This window comes from Propithecus coquereli, unplaced genomic scaffold, assembly GCF_000956105.1.
Source record: "Propithecus coquereli isolate 6110/MARCELLA unplaced genomic scaffold, Pcoq_1.0 Scaffold18, whole genome shotgun sequence".
NCBI lineage: Eukaryota > Metazoa > Chordata > Mammalia > Primates > Indriidae > Propithecus > Propithecus coquereli.
In genome coordinates, this window is record NW_012142745.1 from 7,530,562 (window position 1) to 7,544,429 (window position 13,868).

Consider the following 13,868-nt stretch of genomic DNA (forward strand, 5'->3'; position numbering starts at 1 on the left):
ACATAAGTAAAGAAATAAAATTAAATTCCTATCAAGCAATACGCTAGGTGATGGAGTCACCAAATTTAAAAAATGCAAAAAACTCCCAGAACTCCGTATCTGCCTTCCAAGAACACAGGGTCTCTTGGGGGAGAGCAGATACATAGCAATATAAGGCAGTGTCATGCAGAGATGACAGTAACCCAGCAGGGGTGGTGATATGGGTGGGGAATGCTTCAGAGGATACTTAAATTGAGTGACCAGGTCTGAGTAGAGTTAGTTAAGCAAAGACAATATACAAGGATATTCAAAGCAGGGGAGGTAGTAGCTGTAGAAAATAGCTTTGTTATTGTTGGGGATGGAGATGGGAGGAAGAAGCTACAACCAATTCAGTGGCGTTCCTTGAATACAATGTTTGTCAGGGAGTGACAAAGTTAGAGAAGAAGGGAAGAGCAAAGTAGTGGAGATTCTTACAGGTCATATTAAGAAGCTTAGATATTATTCTGGGGGTAAAGGGAGGCTTCTGGGAAGATTTTAATCAGGGGTACATTATGATCAGATTTGCATTTTAAACAGATCACTTTGGCACTTATAAGGAGCTTGTACTTTGGGGAGTCAAGGACAGAGTCAGAGACAAGTTGCAATGATTCAAGGGAGATGATTAGAGCTTGAACTAGAGCAGTTGAAGTAGACATGATACAAAGGGTAAGAGGAGGGAGAGCAAGATATTCAGAAATAAAATCTGCAGAATCTCGTGACTGATGGATTTGGGGAGTAGCAGTGAAAGAAAGGAAGAGACAAGCTTCTAGCTTGGATAGTTGCCAGAATGGGAAGAACCAGTAGTTTAGTAAAAAGTGTCATCAGTTCAGCATCTAAAATGTTAAATTTGTGTTACCCCTGGGGCTCCCAGATGGACTCATCCAGCAGGCAGTTGAATAATTGAATCTGAAGATAAGAAGAATGGCCCAGGCATCTGATAAAATATTTAGAAATTACTAACAATCAGATGATGGCTGGCTGAATCCTGGAGGATAAAATCACAGGAAGAGCACATAGAGAACGAGAGAACAGTGGCTAAGCTAGTGCCTTGGAGACAACCAGTGTGTGTGGGATGCGTGGAGGAAGAGAAAGTGTAAATGACACAGAAAAGGTGTTAGACCTGGAACACAACACAGGAAGGTGGGCCATCAGTGAAGCCAAGAGAATTGAAGATACAAATAAGTGAGTAATCAAAGAGTTGTCTAGTGGCTGAAAAATGTCTTCCAGATTTTCCAGCTAAAAGGCACTACGTGATCTTAGCAAAAAGCAGCTTGAGTCGAGTGGTTTGGCTGAAAGTGTGTCACAGTGGGTGTTGAAGTGTAAAAGATGAGAAAGTAAAGAGAGGGAGTATAAAGTGCTCTGTTAGACATTTCCTTGAAGATGAGCATAAGGGAAGAGTTACCGAAGAAGACTCAAGATTCACTGAGGTACTCTTTTTCCAAAGAGAAAACTGTATTTCACAGCTTTATTAACCGATACACCTAGGAAAAAAGGCCTGGTGGAATCTATGTCCCTTTTATATTTAAATGGTGTAGTGTCCAACATAAGCCTATGTTTCCAACAATACACTGAAAGTATTTTAGAAAATCACACTTTAATTTTTTAAAGTAATTTGGGATGAACTTGACTTTTATTTAACAGAATGTTGTTTTGGTTAATACACAGAATCAACAGAGGAGCTGAAAGTCCGAAGCCACAGCACGGAGCCATTACCAAAGTTGGACAACAAGGAGAGAGGCCACCATGGGGCATCTTCCTCCAGAGAGCCTGTCAAAGCTCAGGAATGGGATGGAACACCAGGTCCACCTGTGGTCACCAGTAGATTGGGAAGATGCTCTGTGAGCCCCACCTTGTTGGCAGGAAACCACAGTTCAGGTAAGAAGGATGATGGCCTTTAGATAGTAATCCCTCCTGTCTCTAGAAACTACTCTCATGCAGTTATCACTTAGAATCATCTCTGTTTCTACTCAATGAAACAACATAAATAGTCCTTCACATAGGTTACATGAAGAAATACAACGGTATATTGTACCACTGCAGGATACAACTATTCACAGAGATCATAGATAAGTGAATGGTGCTTTTTGGAGTCACGCAAGGCAGCATCCCTGACAACTCAAATAAATTTCTTCAAAAACATTCAGAGGCCTCATCTAAAGCAATTTTAATTTATGAAGTTTGGGTGATTTAGAGTTTATGTCCCCTTTGCATAAAAAAAATTAGGAAACTAGTTAAAAATGAACAAAAGTAAAATTGAGGACAGAAATGTAAGAAAGATAATCTGAAGACGGTAGAGAAAGTAGATTTTATGAGGTATCTGAAGTGGTGAGCTGAAGACAGTGGTCATTATGCATGGTACTAAGTTTCCGAATCTAAACTAAAAGAGATAAAAAATATTAATCTAATATACCTTTAAATTTCATAAGTTGAACTTCAAATCTGTAATGCAATTTGGAATGGTTAATAGATAGCTATTATTAAACATCAATTTTTTTAAAAAGCAGTATGTGTTTGCTTTGAACTGATGAATCTTCATGCTGGACTCACAGATAGCTGTCAATTGAAATAGACAACAAATAATCAAAAAACCTCCTATAGTTTTCAGGTTTCTATTTCTTAAGAATGTTAGGGCTCTGAAGAAAAGATCAACCCTTTAATGTTCTTTTCAACTCTGATACTCATCTTAGAAAGCAATTTACATGAATTTAGCCTGTGGTCTCTCAGTCATGTACAAGTTAAAATTGGAACAGGATGTCTGATCTCTGCACTCGGTGAGGGATATTCCTGGAACAGTCCCCAGGCAGGGGCAAAGCAATGGCTTCCCCAGACTTCACATGTAACTTAAAGCCTTGGTGGTGGAGCCATAGCCTATATCATGTGCATAATAAATTTTAAAGCATGAGTGAAAATCTGGCAAAAGGAACATTATGTAAATTTAGCAGAAATTTCAAAATGTATTTTTATGGCAAAGTATAAATTGCTATAGGTATATGAGAGGAAAATATTTATGCATTTTGTCAAAAAAAAAAAAAGAAACAGAGAACAAATAGGTTTGTGTGTGTGTGTGTGTGTCAGGGGGAAGTCACTCCTCCCAAAAAGGTTGACATCACTATTTATTTGGGGCTTATGATTAATTTGGAGGCTTCTTAGTAATTTCTAAGGAATTATGTAAGTTTATACCAGTTTCTTTCAAAATATGTGAACAATATATGCTCCTATTGTGACCAGAGATGTATTTTGTAAAAACCAGAAGTATTGCCTGTGTGTCTAGTTTGTAAAAGCCATTGTTCTATGAACAGAGAGTACAAAGATGAATAGGATATCCTTGCAATTAGGTGATCAAAGTCTAGTGCAAGGCAGACAAATAGATAATTGCAGTATAATGTGTGTTGCAGTCAGGGTTCTCCAGAGAAATACAACCAATAGGATATTTATAGACATACAGAAAAATCTTTCTTATGAGGGGTGGGTTCACATAATTGTGGAGGCTTAGAAGTCCCATGATCTGCTATCTGCAAATTGGAGCCCCAGAAAAGCCAGTGTTATAGTGCTAGTCCAAGCTCAAAGGTGCCAAAGACAGGGGAGCCAATGGTGTAAGTCCTAATCTGAGTCCAAAGTTTCAAAAACCAGAGTGCTGATGTCCAAGTGCAGGAGAAGATGGATGTTCCAGCTCAAGAAGAGAGAGTGACTTTGCCCTTCCTCCTCCTTTTTGTTCCATTCAGGCCCTCAAAGGATTAGATAATGCCCACTCACATTGGTGAGGGTGATTTTCTTTACTCACTCAGCCTACTGATTTAAATACTAATCTCTTCCAGAAACACCCTCCCAGATACACCTAGAAATAATGTTTTACCAGCTATTTGGACATCCCTTAACCTAGTCAAGTTGATGCACCAAATCACTTGTGTTATATAGAAATAACATGTGAAACAGAAGACGTCCTAGTCCATTTTGTGGTACTATAACAGAGTACCGAAGGCTGGGTAATTTATAAAGAAAAGAGGTTTATTTAGCTTATAGTTCTGCAGGCTGGGAAGTTCAAGAAGCATGGCACTGTCATTTGCTCACTATGAAGTGAGGACTTTTGAGCTGGGTCAAAACATGGTGGAAGGTCAGAGGGAAGATGGATACATTTGAGATGGACATCCTGGCTTTATAACAACCAACTCTCATCACTATCTCCAGAACAGCACCAAGCCATTCATGAGGGATCCACCACCATGACCCAAACATCTCCCACTGCGCCCCACCTCTCAACATGACCACATTGAGGATCAAGTTTCAACATGAGTGTTGGTGGGGACAGACCATATCTGAACCATAGCAGAAGAGAAATCAATTACTTCTTCCTGGGAGAGTATGATTTTGGCAGAAATAACAGGGGCTTTTGGTGGATAAAATATAATTGCTTGAGGAGGTAACACTTTAACTACAGCTCAAAACATAAAGGGCTGGTCATCAGGAAGATAAAGAAAGAAACCTGCCTTCTGGATGAAAACCTAAAAGTCTAAAGGATGGAACAAAGCATGTTTGGTGTGAAGGGTTGGGGAAGATTGACTAAAGAAACTACAAAGGTAGGTGGTGACCAGATAGCAAAAACCTGAAGGGTTTTGCTTACTAATTAGAAATGTTTTTAGCTATAAAGTACAAATTACCAGCAGCGTAAGCAATAATGGCCTTGGCTCCCATAGCATCAAGTCTGGAGGTAGGCAGCTCCAGGTGTTTTGCAGCTGCTCAGGGATGTCATCAATGACCCAAGAACTTTCTGTCTTCACAACTCCCCTGCTGCTCTTGATAATTGTTTTCATGATCAGGAGCTGACTACACAGTTCTGGGCATCATGGCTGAGAAGACTTGCCCTTCCATCTAATTGGTCAGAATTGGGAAACATGTTCTTTGGGCCAATCACTGAGTGAAGGAGAATGGGATTTCCATGGATTTGTAGAGAGCCTTTCTTTCCCCTAAGTCAATGGGGCCTCTGTCTTCCCTCTGGAAATGGAATTGACAATCTGTTACCAGAGATAAGAGGGGAATGATGTTGCATAAGCAATGGACAGTATCTGCGACATCATGGTTAGGTTGTCAACATTATGTGGTGGGTATCTTTTCATCATTTTCTTGAAGATAGAGGTAATGTGATTCAGTTTGCATCATGGAAGATCCAGTGATGACTGCAAGGCTTTGAGCTTGGGTGACTGAGGGATCATTTACTGAGATAGACAGTATGAGGTGTAGAGCAAGGTTGAGAAGGGAAAGTCAGGAATTAAATTTTGACTGTGTTAGGTTAGATGTGCTCTGGGACATCCAACTGACCAGCCAGTAGACTGTTGGAATTGTAGGTCTGGAACTAAAAAGATTTTATGGGATTCGAGCCTGACATTAAAGACATTGGAGTGGAAACTGAGATGAAAAAGAAACTGAGATGGGACCCTGGGGAATCCAAACATTTCGAAGTGTGGGCACAGGAAGAAGAATCTGTGAGATACATAGAAATGAAACAATTAGTCCACAATTAAACTTTCACTGAACACCTAATACAAATTTCTCCTCATATATATCTTATAGTGTCTTTGACAATCTGACATGAATCTTCTAATAAATTTAGAGTGTAAACTGAATTTATACCATACTTTCACTGTCCTCTGCTTCAAAATCCTGAAGCCTCTCTTTTGGTTTATGGCATCTAAAATCTGCTCTCCTGAGTCTTTCGGCTCTGTTTGTAGAGCAGGAAATTGTCTACTGACCAGAAGAAATGACACAAATATTTATCATCCCTCATACTCTTTATCTTGGATCATGAAGGAAGTAAATAAATATGGAAGAAGAAAGGATTTCTGTCAAGTTTTCAAAAGCGAAATTTTGTGTCCGTATTTAAAGAAATGCAAAATATAGGATCAAATGTCCAGTCACATGTATAACGTCAGTCGAAGTCAGAGTTTCTTATGTGAAAGTGAAGCTCAAATGAGCGTTACTATTACTTACACCTGTAATCTACCCTTCTACCACTTTTGAGGAATAAAAAGGAGAAAAGGAAAAATTTTTGTTGCATTGTTAGCTTTTATTTTTCTGAAGAGAAAGAACCTAAAATATGCCAGTTTGAACTAGAAAATGCCATAGTTCCACTAGCAAAAGTATGTAACATAGAGTGTCTGAAGTTCACTCATCTTCGTTATTTTAAACAAACCATGCACTACTTGAAGAATATTTATCATTGAGATGGTCTTAGTCCAAAATAGGCAAGTTAATATATGAAGAAGGAATTTTGGACTTTCTATTTTGGAACAGAAGAGAATGAGTCAGTTTTAACTATTTCTTCTTCTTCTCTTTACACTTCCTCATTATTGTGTCCTTGCTGGGCCACTGAACTACTAATCCCCTAACAGAAATACTAGAACTGTAATCTATAACCCTTCTCTCTGAATTACGTAGATATTCAACTCCACACCTAACACTAGAGGAAAGAAGATTCTACTTATAAACTCCTTTCTCCCTCTGTCAACTTTCTGCCTCTGGTGCGCTCTTTCTCTCTCTTTCTCTTTCTCTCTCTCTCTATGTCTCTCTGTCTCTCTTTCTCTGTCTCTTTCTCTGTGTCTCTCTGTCTGTCTCTGTCTGTCCATCTTCACCCCAACACACACATATGCATACAAACTTGTACCAGTCACGGACTGTTGCTTTACCAAAAGTAGTTTAGCCACTTGAAATAGTTGTTCTTAACAGCTCTTTTGAGGAATGGAAGAATTGATGAAGTAAAGCAAAAGTGTCAGGAGATCTCAATTCTAATTAACATTGCCACTGGTTGTTCTGGTACTTTATTAAAGTCACTGTTGTTTAGTAAATCAGAGATTCTCCCAAGGGCGATTCTTGAAGGCAGTGGAGAACTGGGACCCAAGTGCTTGCGAAAATAATGGGAAAAAGTGGGGGAAATTATATAAGTGAACACATTATTAACAAAAACTCAGATCTCAGTCACTGAATCAATTAATAGATAGTTTTTAAGCACCTTGTATCCTATTCTGTTATGGTTTCTGGGGGACATACAAACACACACACACCATAGACTAAGTAAAATACAATCTCTGCCACTCAAAGATCTACTATGCTTCTTTATGATATAGAACTATTGAACATAAATTAGCTTTGTATTGAATATTACTTTCATTATTATCTATTGTTTTTATACATTTAAAATCATTCCGAGAACAAAAAATTAGTGTAGGCTTGAAAAATGCTGGAGGGATTAATGGGAGACATCATGTTTTAAATCAGGATTATATCAGATCTTCTTAAAAATTATTATGATTATTAATTGAGTAGGAAGATAGAGAATTTTCCACTGGGATGAAGAAGGTGGAGAAACATACCTCTCCTGGCTTGGGCCTCCCAGACCAGCCTGACTGAAGAGTTTTTGGATGCAAACTCAGAAGTCGTTGGCTTATAAGTAAAGGGTATCACACACACACACGTATGCACACTCTCACGTACACAGACACACAGAGTTAATGGTGTGAAATTTAAATCTAAACAAGAATGAAAACCCTATAAATGGAAGGGCCAACTCTCTTTAAAAAACCTCAGCTACTATTTGTTGCATCTTCTATGTTTCTGCTGTTCTGAAGAGGTCTGAGATGAGATGCTAATTGAGATGCCTGCAGGACAAACAGGTAACATCAGCAAGTGAAGCAGGAGAGATGACCTCCTTCAAAACAGACATGTTTTGCTTGTGCATGAAGCATGTGGAAAGGTATATCACTTCTCCAAAGGAAAATGTTTTTTTCCACCTTTTCTTGAAACATGAAGCCCCTTTGTTCGAAGTTCTATATTTCCACATTTGTTAGAAGCATGTATATGAAGAAATATTTTTCCATTACAAGGAAAATCTATTGCAAACTGATGAACCTCAGGACTGAATGATGGAAATGCAAGTGACCTGGAAAGCACAGGGGCATCCCAAGGGGACAGAAGCTACCCAGTGCCAGCTGATGCTGCCATAAGCAATGCTCACCCAAGGTTCCCAGATTTAACTGCTATTGTGTGAAATCTTTCAATTTTTAAGTATAGCTCAATTTTCAGAAAATACTGAGCTGAGTTGAGTGATTCACTTCTTTTCGCTAGGTAAGACCTGAAGGTCACAAATTTGCATGTTCTGGTTTGCAAAATGAAGGGGTGATCATTAGCTAGAGGTGTGGATTTGATCCTTCAGCATAGAGAGGCTGCATTCAGGTGAAAGCAGCAGGTGCCAGCAGACAACTTGCCCTCCTTCCTTTTATTTTCCAGGAGGCTCAGCTCCTTGAGAAGGCAATGCTAGGGGCGGGAACAGGGATGAGTGAGAGACTTGTGGCCATTGATGGTCAGGGAGGGAGGGGAAATGTTTTAACTCTGAAAGAGGAACAGAGAGGTCCAGAATTCCATGAATGGTGAGAACCAGCAGCCTAATCCTTCACAGAACCCTGGGAAAGTGGCTCTAACTCTGACCGAGGGAGAAGACGGGTGGAATAGAGTTTACGTGGGGCTACCAGTGAGGCTGAACTTTATGCATCATGGTTCCAACCTCCAAAATATGGAATTATGTATTTCAAGGGACTTCCTGTGCTTGGACTACAGACTCCCTTGTGATAACTAGTGTGAGCTAAAGACTCAGAGGACCATATTATATATTCCACTCTGCAGAACAGTTCTGGGACTTTTTGTGACCCATTGAAGGGAAGCATTTCCACCACCATGAAGAACTCAGCTCTTCACATCGAAGAGGAGTCCTGTGCACACAAGTTCAGAGAAGTGAAAACAGATGTGGATTTAATTTTATTTAAAGAAAACAAAGAAGTATGCCATTTCTTGCACACCATATTTGTAGAGTAAGTTTTATAAATGCATGCATAAAGTATAATATAGTGGTTGAGTACTGAGGTTTGGGTAACCTGCAAATCTGGATTTAAATCCTAAATCTGTTTTTTATTAGTGATGACATTGGGCATGTCCCTTCATCTCTCTGAGCTTCATTCATAAAATATGGATGATCATAGTACATAACTCATAGGTACTATTGAGAATTAAAGGTGAGAATTAAATGAAATAACAAATGTAACACACTTAGCATAGTGTCTGAAATATAATGAATTTTAAATAAATACTAGTCATCATTACAATGCCAGACACCTTTGCAGATATGTTTGCTGCAGAGCGGAGAGAATCACAGGTCTCAGGTAATGAAGGAAAATTTCCTATAAGAAGTGGCATTCAAACTGGTCCCTGAACTGAGCAGAATTTGCACAGAGAAATGAGGTAGCAAGGTTGGTACAGCTAGGAAAGTCATGGATTATTTTATAGGAGACAGCGAGAGCTCCAGCTCCAACTTAACATGTCACATAGCCCAAACTGTGGTTTATAAGATATCTGCAGTTATAATTCATATTTTGGTCACCACCTTTGAAGATTGGAGAGATCACAAAGATGTTAGGGTATTATTCAAAGACCCGAGAGTGAAGATCTCTGAAGAAAATCTACCGCAGCAACAGAAACCTGGAATTCAGGAATGGAACTGCAGTTGAATCCAAGAGTATTGTCTTTGAATACTGGATTTTTATCAGTTGATTTATAAGAAAGATGCTTTCCTTTTGAAACTTCTAAAACATATTTCCTGTACTTGATAATGTTGGAATGACTGGCTCACTTTGCTGATAAACCTCCTGATAGCAGTAACTCTTAAGTCGTGCATGATTTAGCCCTTTACATCCAAGAACAGTACCATGCACACAAGTTTAGAGGAGTGAAAAACGGGAGAGCTGTGCAGAAACAGGCAGCAGGACTGGTAATTGCAGAATGGTACTTATGTCAGTGAGTCTTGGTAAACCGTAATAAATATATGTAAGTAAACCATGCCAATAAATTAATATTTTGGTGGCAATGATTGGAAGAAATTACAGAACACTGCTGTGACCCACTTTCTCCATTTTTACAGAAAAGATAAAGCAAATCTCACTGTGTAGGTCATTATAAGGATTACAAATTTAAAATGCATAGAAATGTCTGATATAAAGCTGGCTTATAAAAGCTAGTAGACCAAAGTTTATTCTGTTCCCCTTCAATTTTACTGGAAAGATCTTTGTTTCTTTCCTAAGCCTGATACTGAGTGTTTCCTTTGGAAAGATCAGCACATTACAAATATGATATAAGATTTTTCTTTAGCGATGTATAGTGTCACTGGTTATGGGACTATATAGGTACAACAGCCTGTATTGTATTTATTTGTGCATTTTTCAACAAAGGTTTTAGGCCAGTGTGATGGCCGTGTTTAGATGTCCTTGAGTCTGCATTTATAGATGGAATTTGGAGAAAGGGGCAGGGGCAGGCTGTAAGACTTGGTTGCTGCATTATACACAGTTATCAAAAAGTAATCTTAATCTTTGACAATGCTTCTATTCCTCTTGGAGGCATTGAGTGGGATTTAAAACCATGTTGGCAAGGAAGTGTGAATCACAAGAAAATGCTGATAACTGCAAATATGCACATTTTCTTTAATATCCAACTGGACATTCATTCATTTCTATTTATTCAGTCATTAATTCTCTTTTTGTTTATTTTCTAACTAAAGTTTATTTAGTATCTACTCTAGGCTGTGCAGGGGCTAGGAGCTGGGGGTGGGGGGTGGGGCAAGAATATACGGGAGAACCTGGACTCATAGTTTAGCAGAGAAAGCAGAAAAATAAAGCAACAGATGCTTCTAAACGTTTTGAGGGAGAAATGCTGGGTGTTGTAAGTAAACCAAGCACAGTCACATAATTTGTTCTCCAGCTAAAGGGAAAGTAATTCGAACAGGCTTCTTGTAACATGTGATATTAAATTTGATACTACCATGAGGAGTAGGAACCATGCAAATTAAAAAGGGACAGAATGTTCCCTGCAGCTCACTCATGGAAGTGTGGGTGAAGAATATCTACTTTTAAACCTGATTAATATTCAACATTTTACTACATCTATGTAATTTCCAAACTCTATCCTCTTCTCTTTCTTCCATTTCTTCTTATGGCCTGGCTGCTTTGGGTTGCTGTGGTTGCAATAGTGATCTCGATTATTCTCCTCTCCCTGTATCTGTGCCCTTGGCGCTCTGTTTCCATAGTTCATTATCCAGAAGTAAGGTCTACTTCCCACTGCTTGAGTCTGTGTTGGCCTGTGTCTTACGTGGACCAACAGAAAGAGACAGAATGTCTGTCAATTCGGAGTCTTGAGTGGCATTACTGTATCCAGTGGCTCTTTCCCAATCTCGCCACCACCACATGGAACAAAGCTGGGCTACCCTGTTGGAGGATGAGACACGTCTGAGGAAAGCCCTCGGACATGTGAGGACAGCAGAACCACCTACTCGACCCACAGTGCACTGCAGATGCACACGTGAGCCTGGCCAAGACTGGAAAAACCACCAGCCGACCATAGATTCTTGAGCAAAACTAAACGAGTGTCCTTGTAAGTCACCAAGTTCAGGTGTGGCATGACAGTGGACAATTGCTACGGACACCGTAGTCTGTTTGTATTTTGCTATTTTCCCCCAAATAAAAATGCTTTATTATTATTTCATAGTAGTGTAGGATAATAACAGATAAGTAGAGCATGCTCATTGACAAAGAAAAAGTTAAAGTAAAAAGTGAAAAATCACTGTTCCACCCTTTCCCTGAGCATCTCACGTTTCGAAGTCTTGTGCTTAACCATCCTGTTTGTACAGTGTAAGGCCTGTGCGTTGGTAAGGACTGTGATTCCTCCAGCATATTCATTTTTATTATGCCACAGGAACAACAAACCAATCTGGTAGTGGGGTGCTCGCTGTAATTTGGACTCGCGGTGGGAGGCTGACTTCCTGCTTGGCTCCACTTCAGCTCCGGGCAGCTGTGGGCTCCGGCGTCTACGGCCCTCCAGGCTGCCATTTGGTACAGTCAGCTCGTGCATAAGAAGACGGTTCTCCGCATTTGCTCTCCTTCCCAGTTCCAATTGGGTGCTTGGTGGCTTCCTCGGGGAACATTTGCCAGATCCTGCTGCTTGTGGCTCTGCTCACTGTTTTCTCACTTGAGAGTTTAACTCTCCCGTTCCGAATTCTAGCAGTAAACACATAACAGAACTCTCATTTGGAGAGTCTTTGGAGGGTACTGTAAGCTATATCCCCATTAGCCCTGCTTTTATTTCTCTGTGGAAAACTGTGACTTCTGCTGGCTAGAATTTGTGTTCACCAGAGAAATAGTTTTGTTTGTATTTCCCCTGATACTGGTAGTGTGGCTTTTAGAAACAAACAGAAAAGGAGAACTGGGAGTGAGTTAGCCCATTTCAAATAGTCAAAGCCAGTCCTTATAGAGTTTGAATGTGAATAAACAGAGTATAGAATTCAAAAGGCTAATTACAAAATAATGGATGAGAATTACCCTCACATTCCAAAGCAAAATGCTAGACCCCATAAGCAGAACTTGCAAAGGAGATGATCAAAATGAATATTGTTGTCCTTAACTGAACTCTCATTTCTAGCCTAGAAAAGTGATTAGAGGCTGAGAGACAGAGACTAGGTATTAGAATTGTAGATAGACTTTGTGTGTGTGTGTGTGTGTGTGTGTGATGAATCTCCATCCCCACGGGAGGAGGGGTAAGAAATGTCTCCTCTAGTGCAGGGGCCCCCAGCCTATGGTGAGTTGTATAATTATTTCATTATATATTACAATGTAATAATAATAGAAATAAAGTACACAATACATGTTATGTGCTTGGCTCATCCCCAAACCATCCCTCCTTCCCAGTCTGTGGAAAAATTCTTCCATGAAAACGGTCCCTGGTGCCAAAAACGGTTGAGGACTGCTGCTCCAGTGGAAAGTCAAGTGAGAGAGGTTTTAATGGGACCACTTGAAAAACCTGATATTGTTTTAATAGCTTGGGGGACACAGTGGGAAGAAAGTACAGGAGGTTAGCTGAATGGCCTGTGACCACAGAACGGAAAGTTGCTTAGCAAGTAACTGTCCGACTGCTGATGGTGGGTGGAAGATGTGTGTAAAGTGTTACTTGTCATGGACCAGATTCTGTCACGGAGAAAAACTGTGGAGGTGACCAAGATCCTGGGACTGCCGGCAGCAGGAAAGACTTGCAGGACGTGGCTCAGGTGCCCTACAGGATACCTCAGTGACCGAGGAAAGAGGGCAAACAGCCATGAGGTCTCCAGGCAAGAGGTGGCCAGTCATGGAAGTTCTCAGGGCACATGAGAACACTCTAAGGAGAGAGAGCTTCACTGTCAGACACCTGCTATAGCCAGAGAGTGAGGCTCGCTAGCTCACGCCAGGCCTGTCAATAACATTTCCTGTCCCATCATCTCTCCTTCTCTATTCTGGTCCTGTCCTGGTGAGAACAGACAGTGTGGGGACCAACTGGAGGCAGAGGAGGAAGAAGAGGGGGAGAGGCAAAGACAGAGGCCATCTCCTCTGTGTGCCTGTGTGCCAGGGGTGGGCCCAAACTGGGTCAGGGGAGAAATGTTTCCTTAAAATAATGTTCAAAATTTTGATTAATGTAGTAACTTTGGTAGTAACAAAGAATGTAGATTCTTTGTAACTTAAAGAAACCGAAGGATTTTTAATTATCGAAGTGAAAAGAAAGGTCCTGTGACTTGGCCTAGGGTTTACCGAAAGGGCAAGAAAGAACTAGCTCCCGCCAAACTCCCAGCAGGTTTGAACTGGTTTGTGGGGAGAAAAGAATAACATATGATTGCGTATAAGGTCCTGTGTATGCAAATGAATAGTTAAATACACAAGTTTAAAGAAAACAGAATCTGTTATAATTACAAAATTTACTCTGAGGTTATTTCAAATTACATTTAACCTAAATTGTGAAATTTA

The 13,868-nt window shown here is 40.0% G+C and overlaps 1 protein-coding gene across 1 annotated transcript in view; it reads left to right on the top strand.

Annotated features, from left to right (window-relative positions):
• The window catches only part of NYAP2 (neuronal tyrosine-phosphorylated phosphoinositide-3-kinase adaptor 2), a 277,315-nt gene that overhangs the window by 235,884 nt on the left and 27,563 nt on the right, over positions 1-13,868 (top strand). The window contains exon 5 of the mRNA XM_012642508.1: positions 1,684-1,893. Coding sequence (XP_012497962.1) covers positions 1,684-1,893 — 210 coding nt within the window. The remainder of the gene's footprint in view (positions 1-1,683; positions 1,894-13,868) is intronic.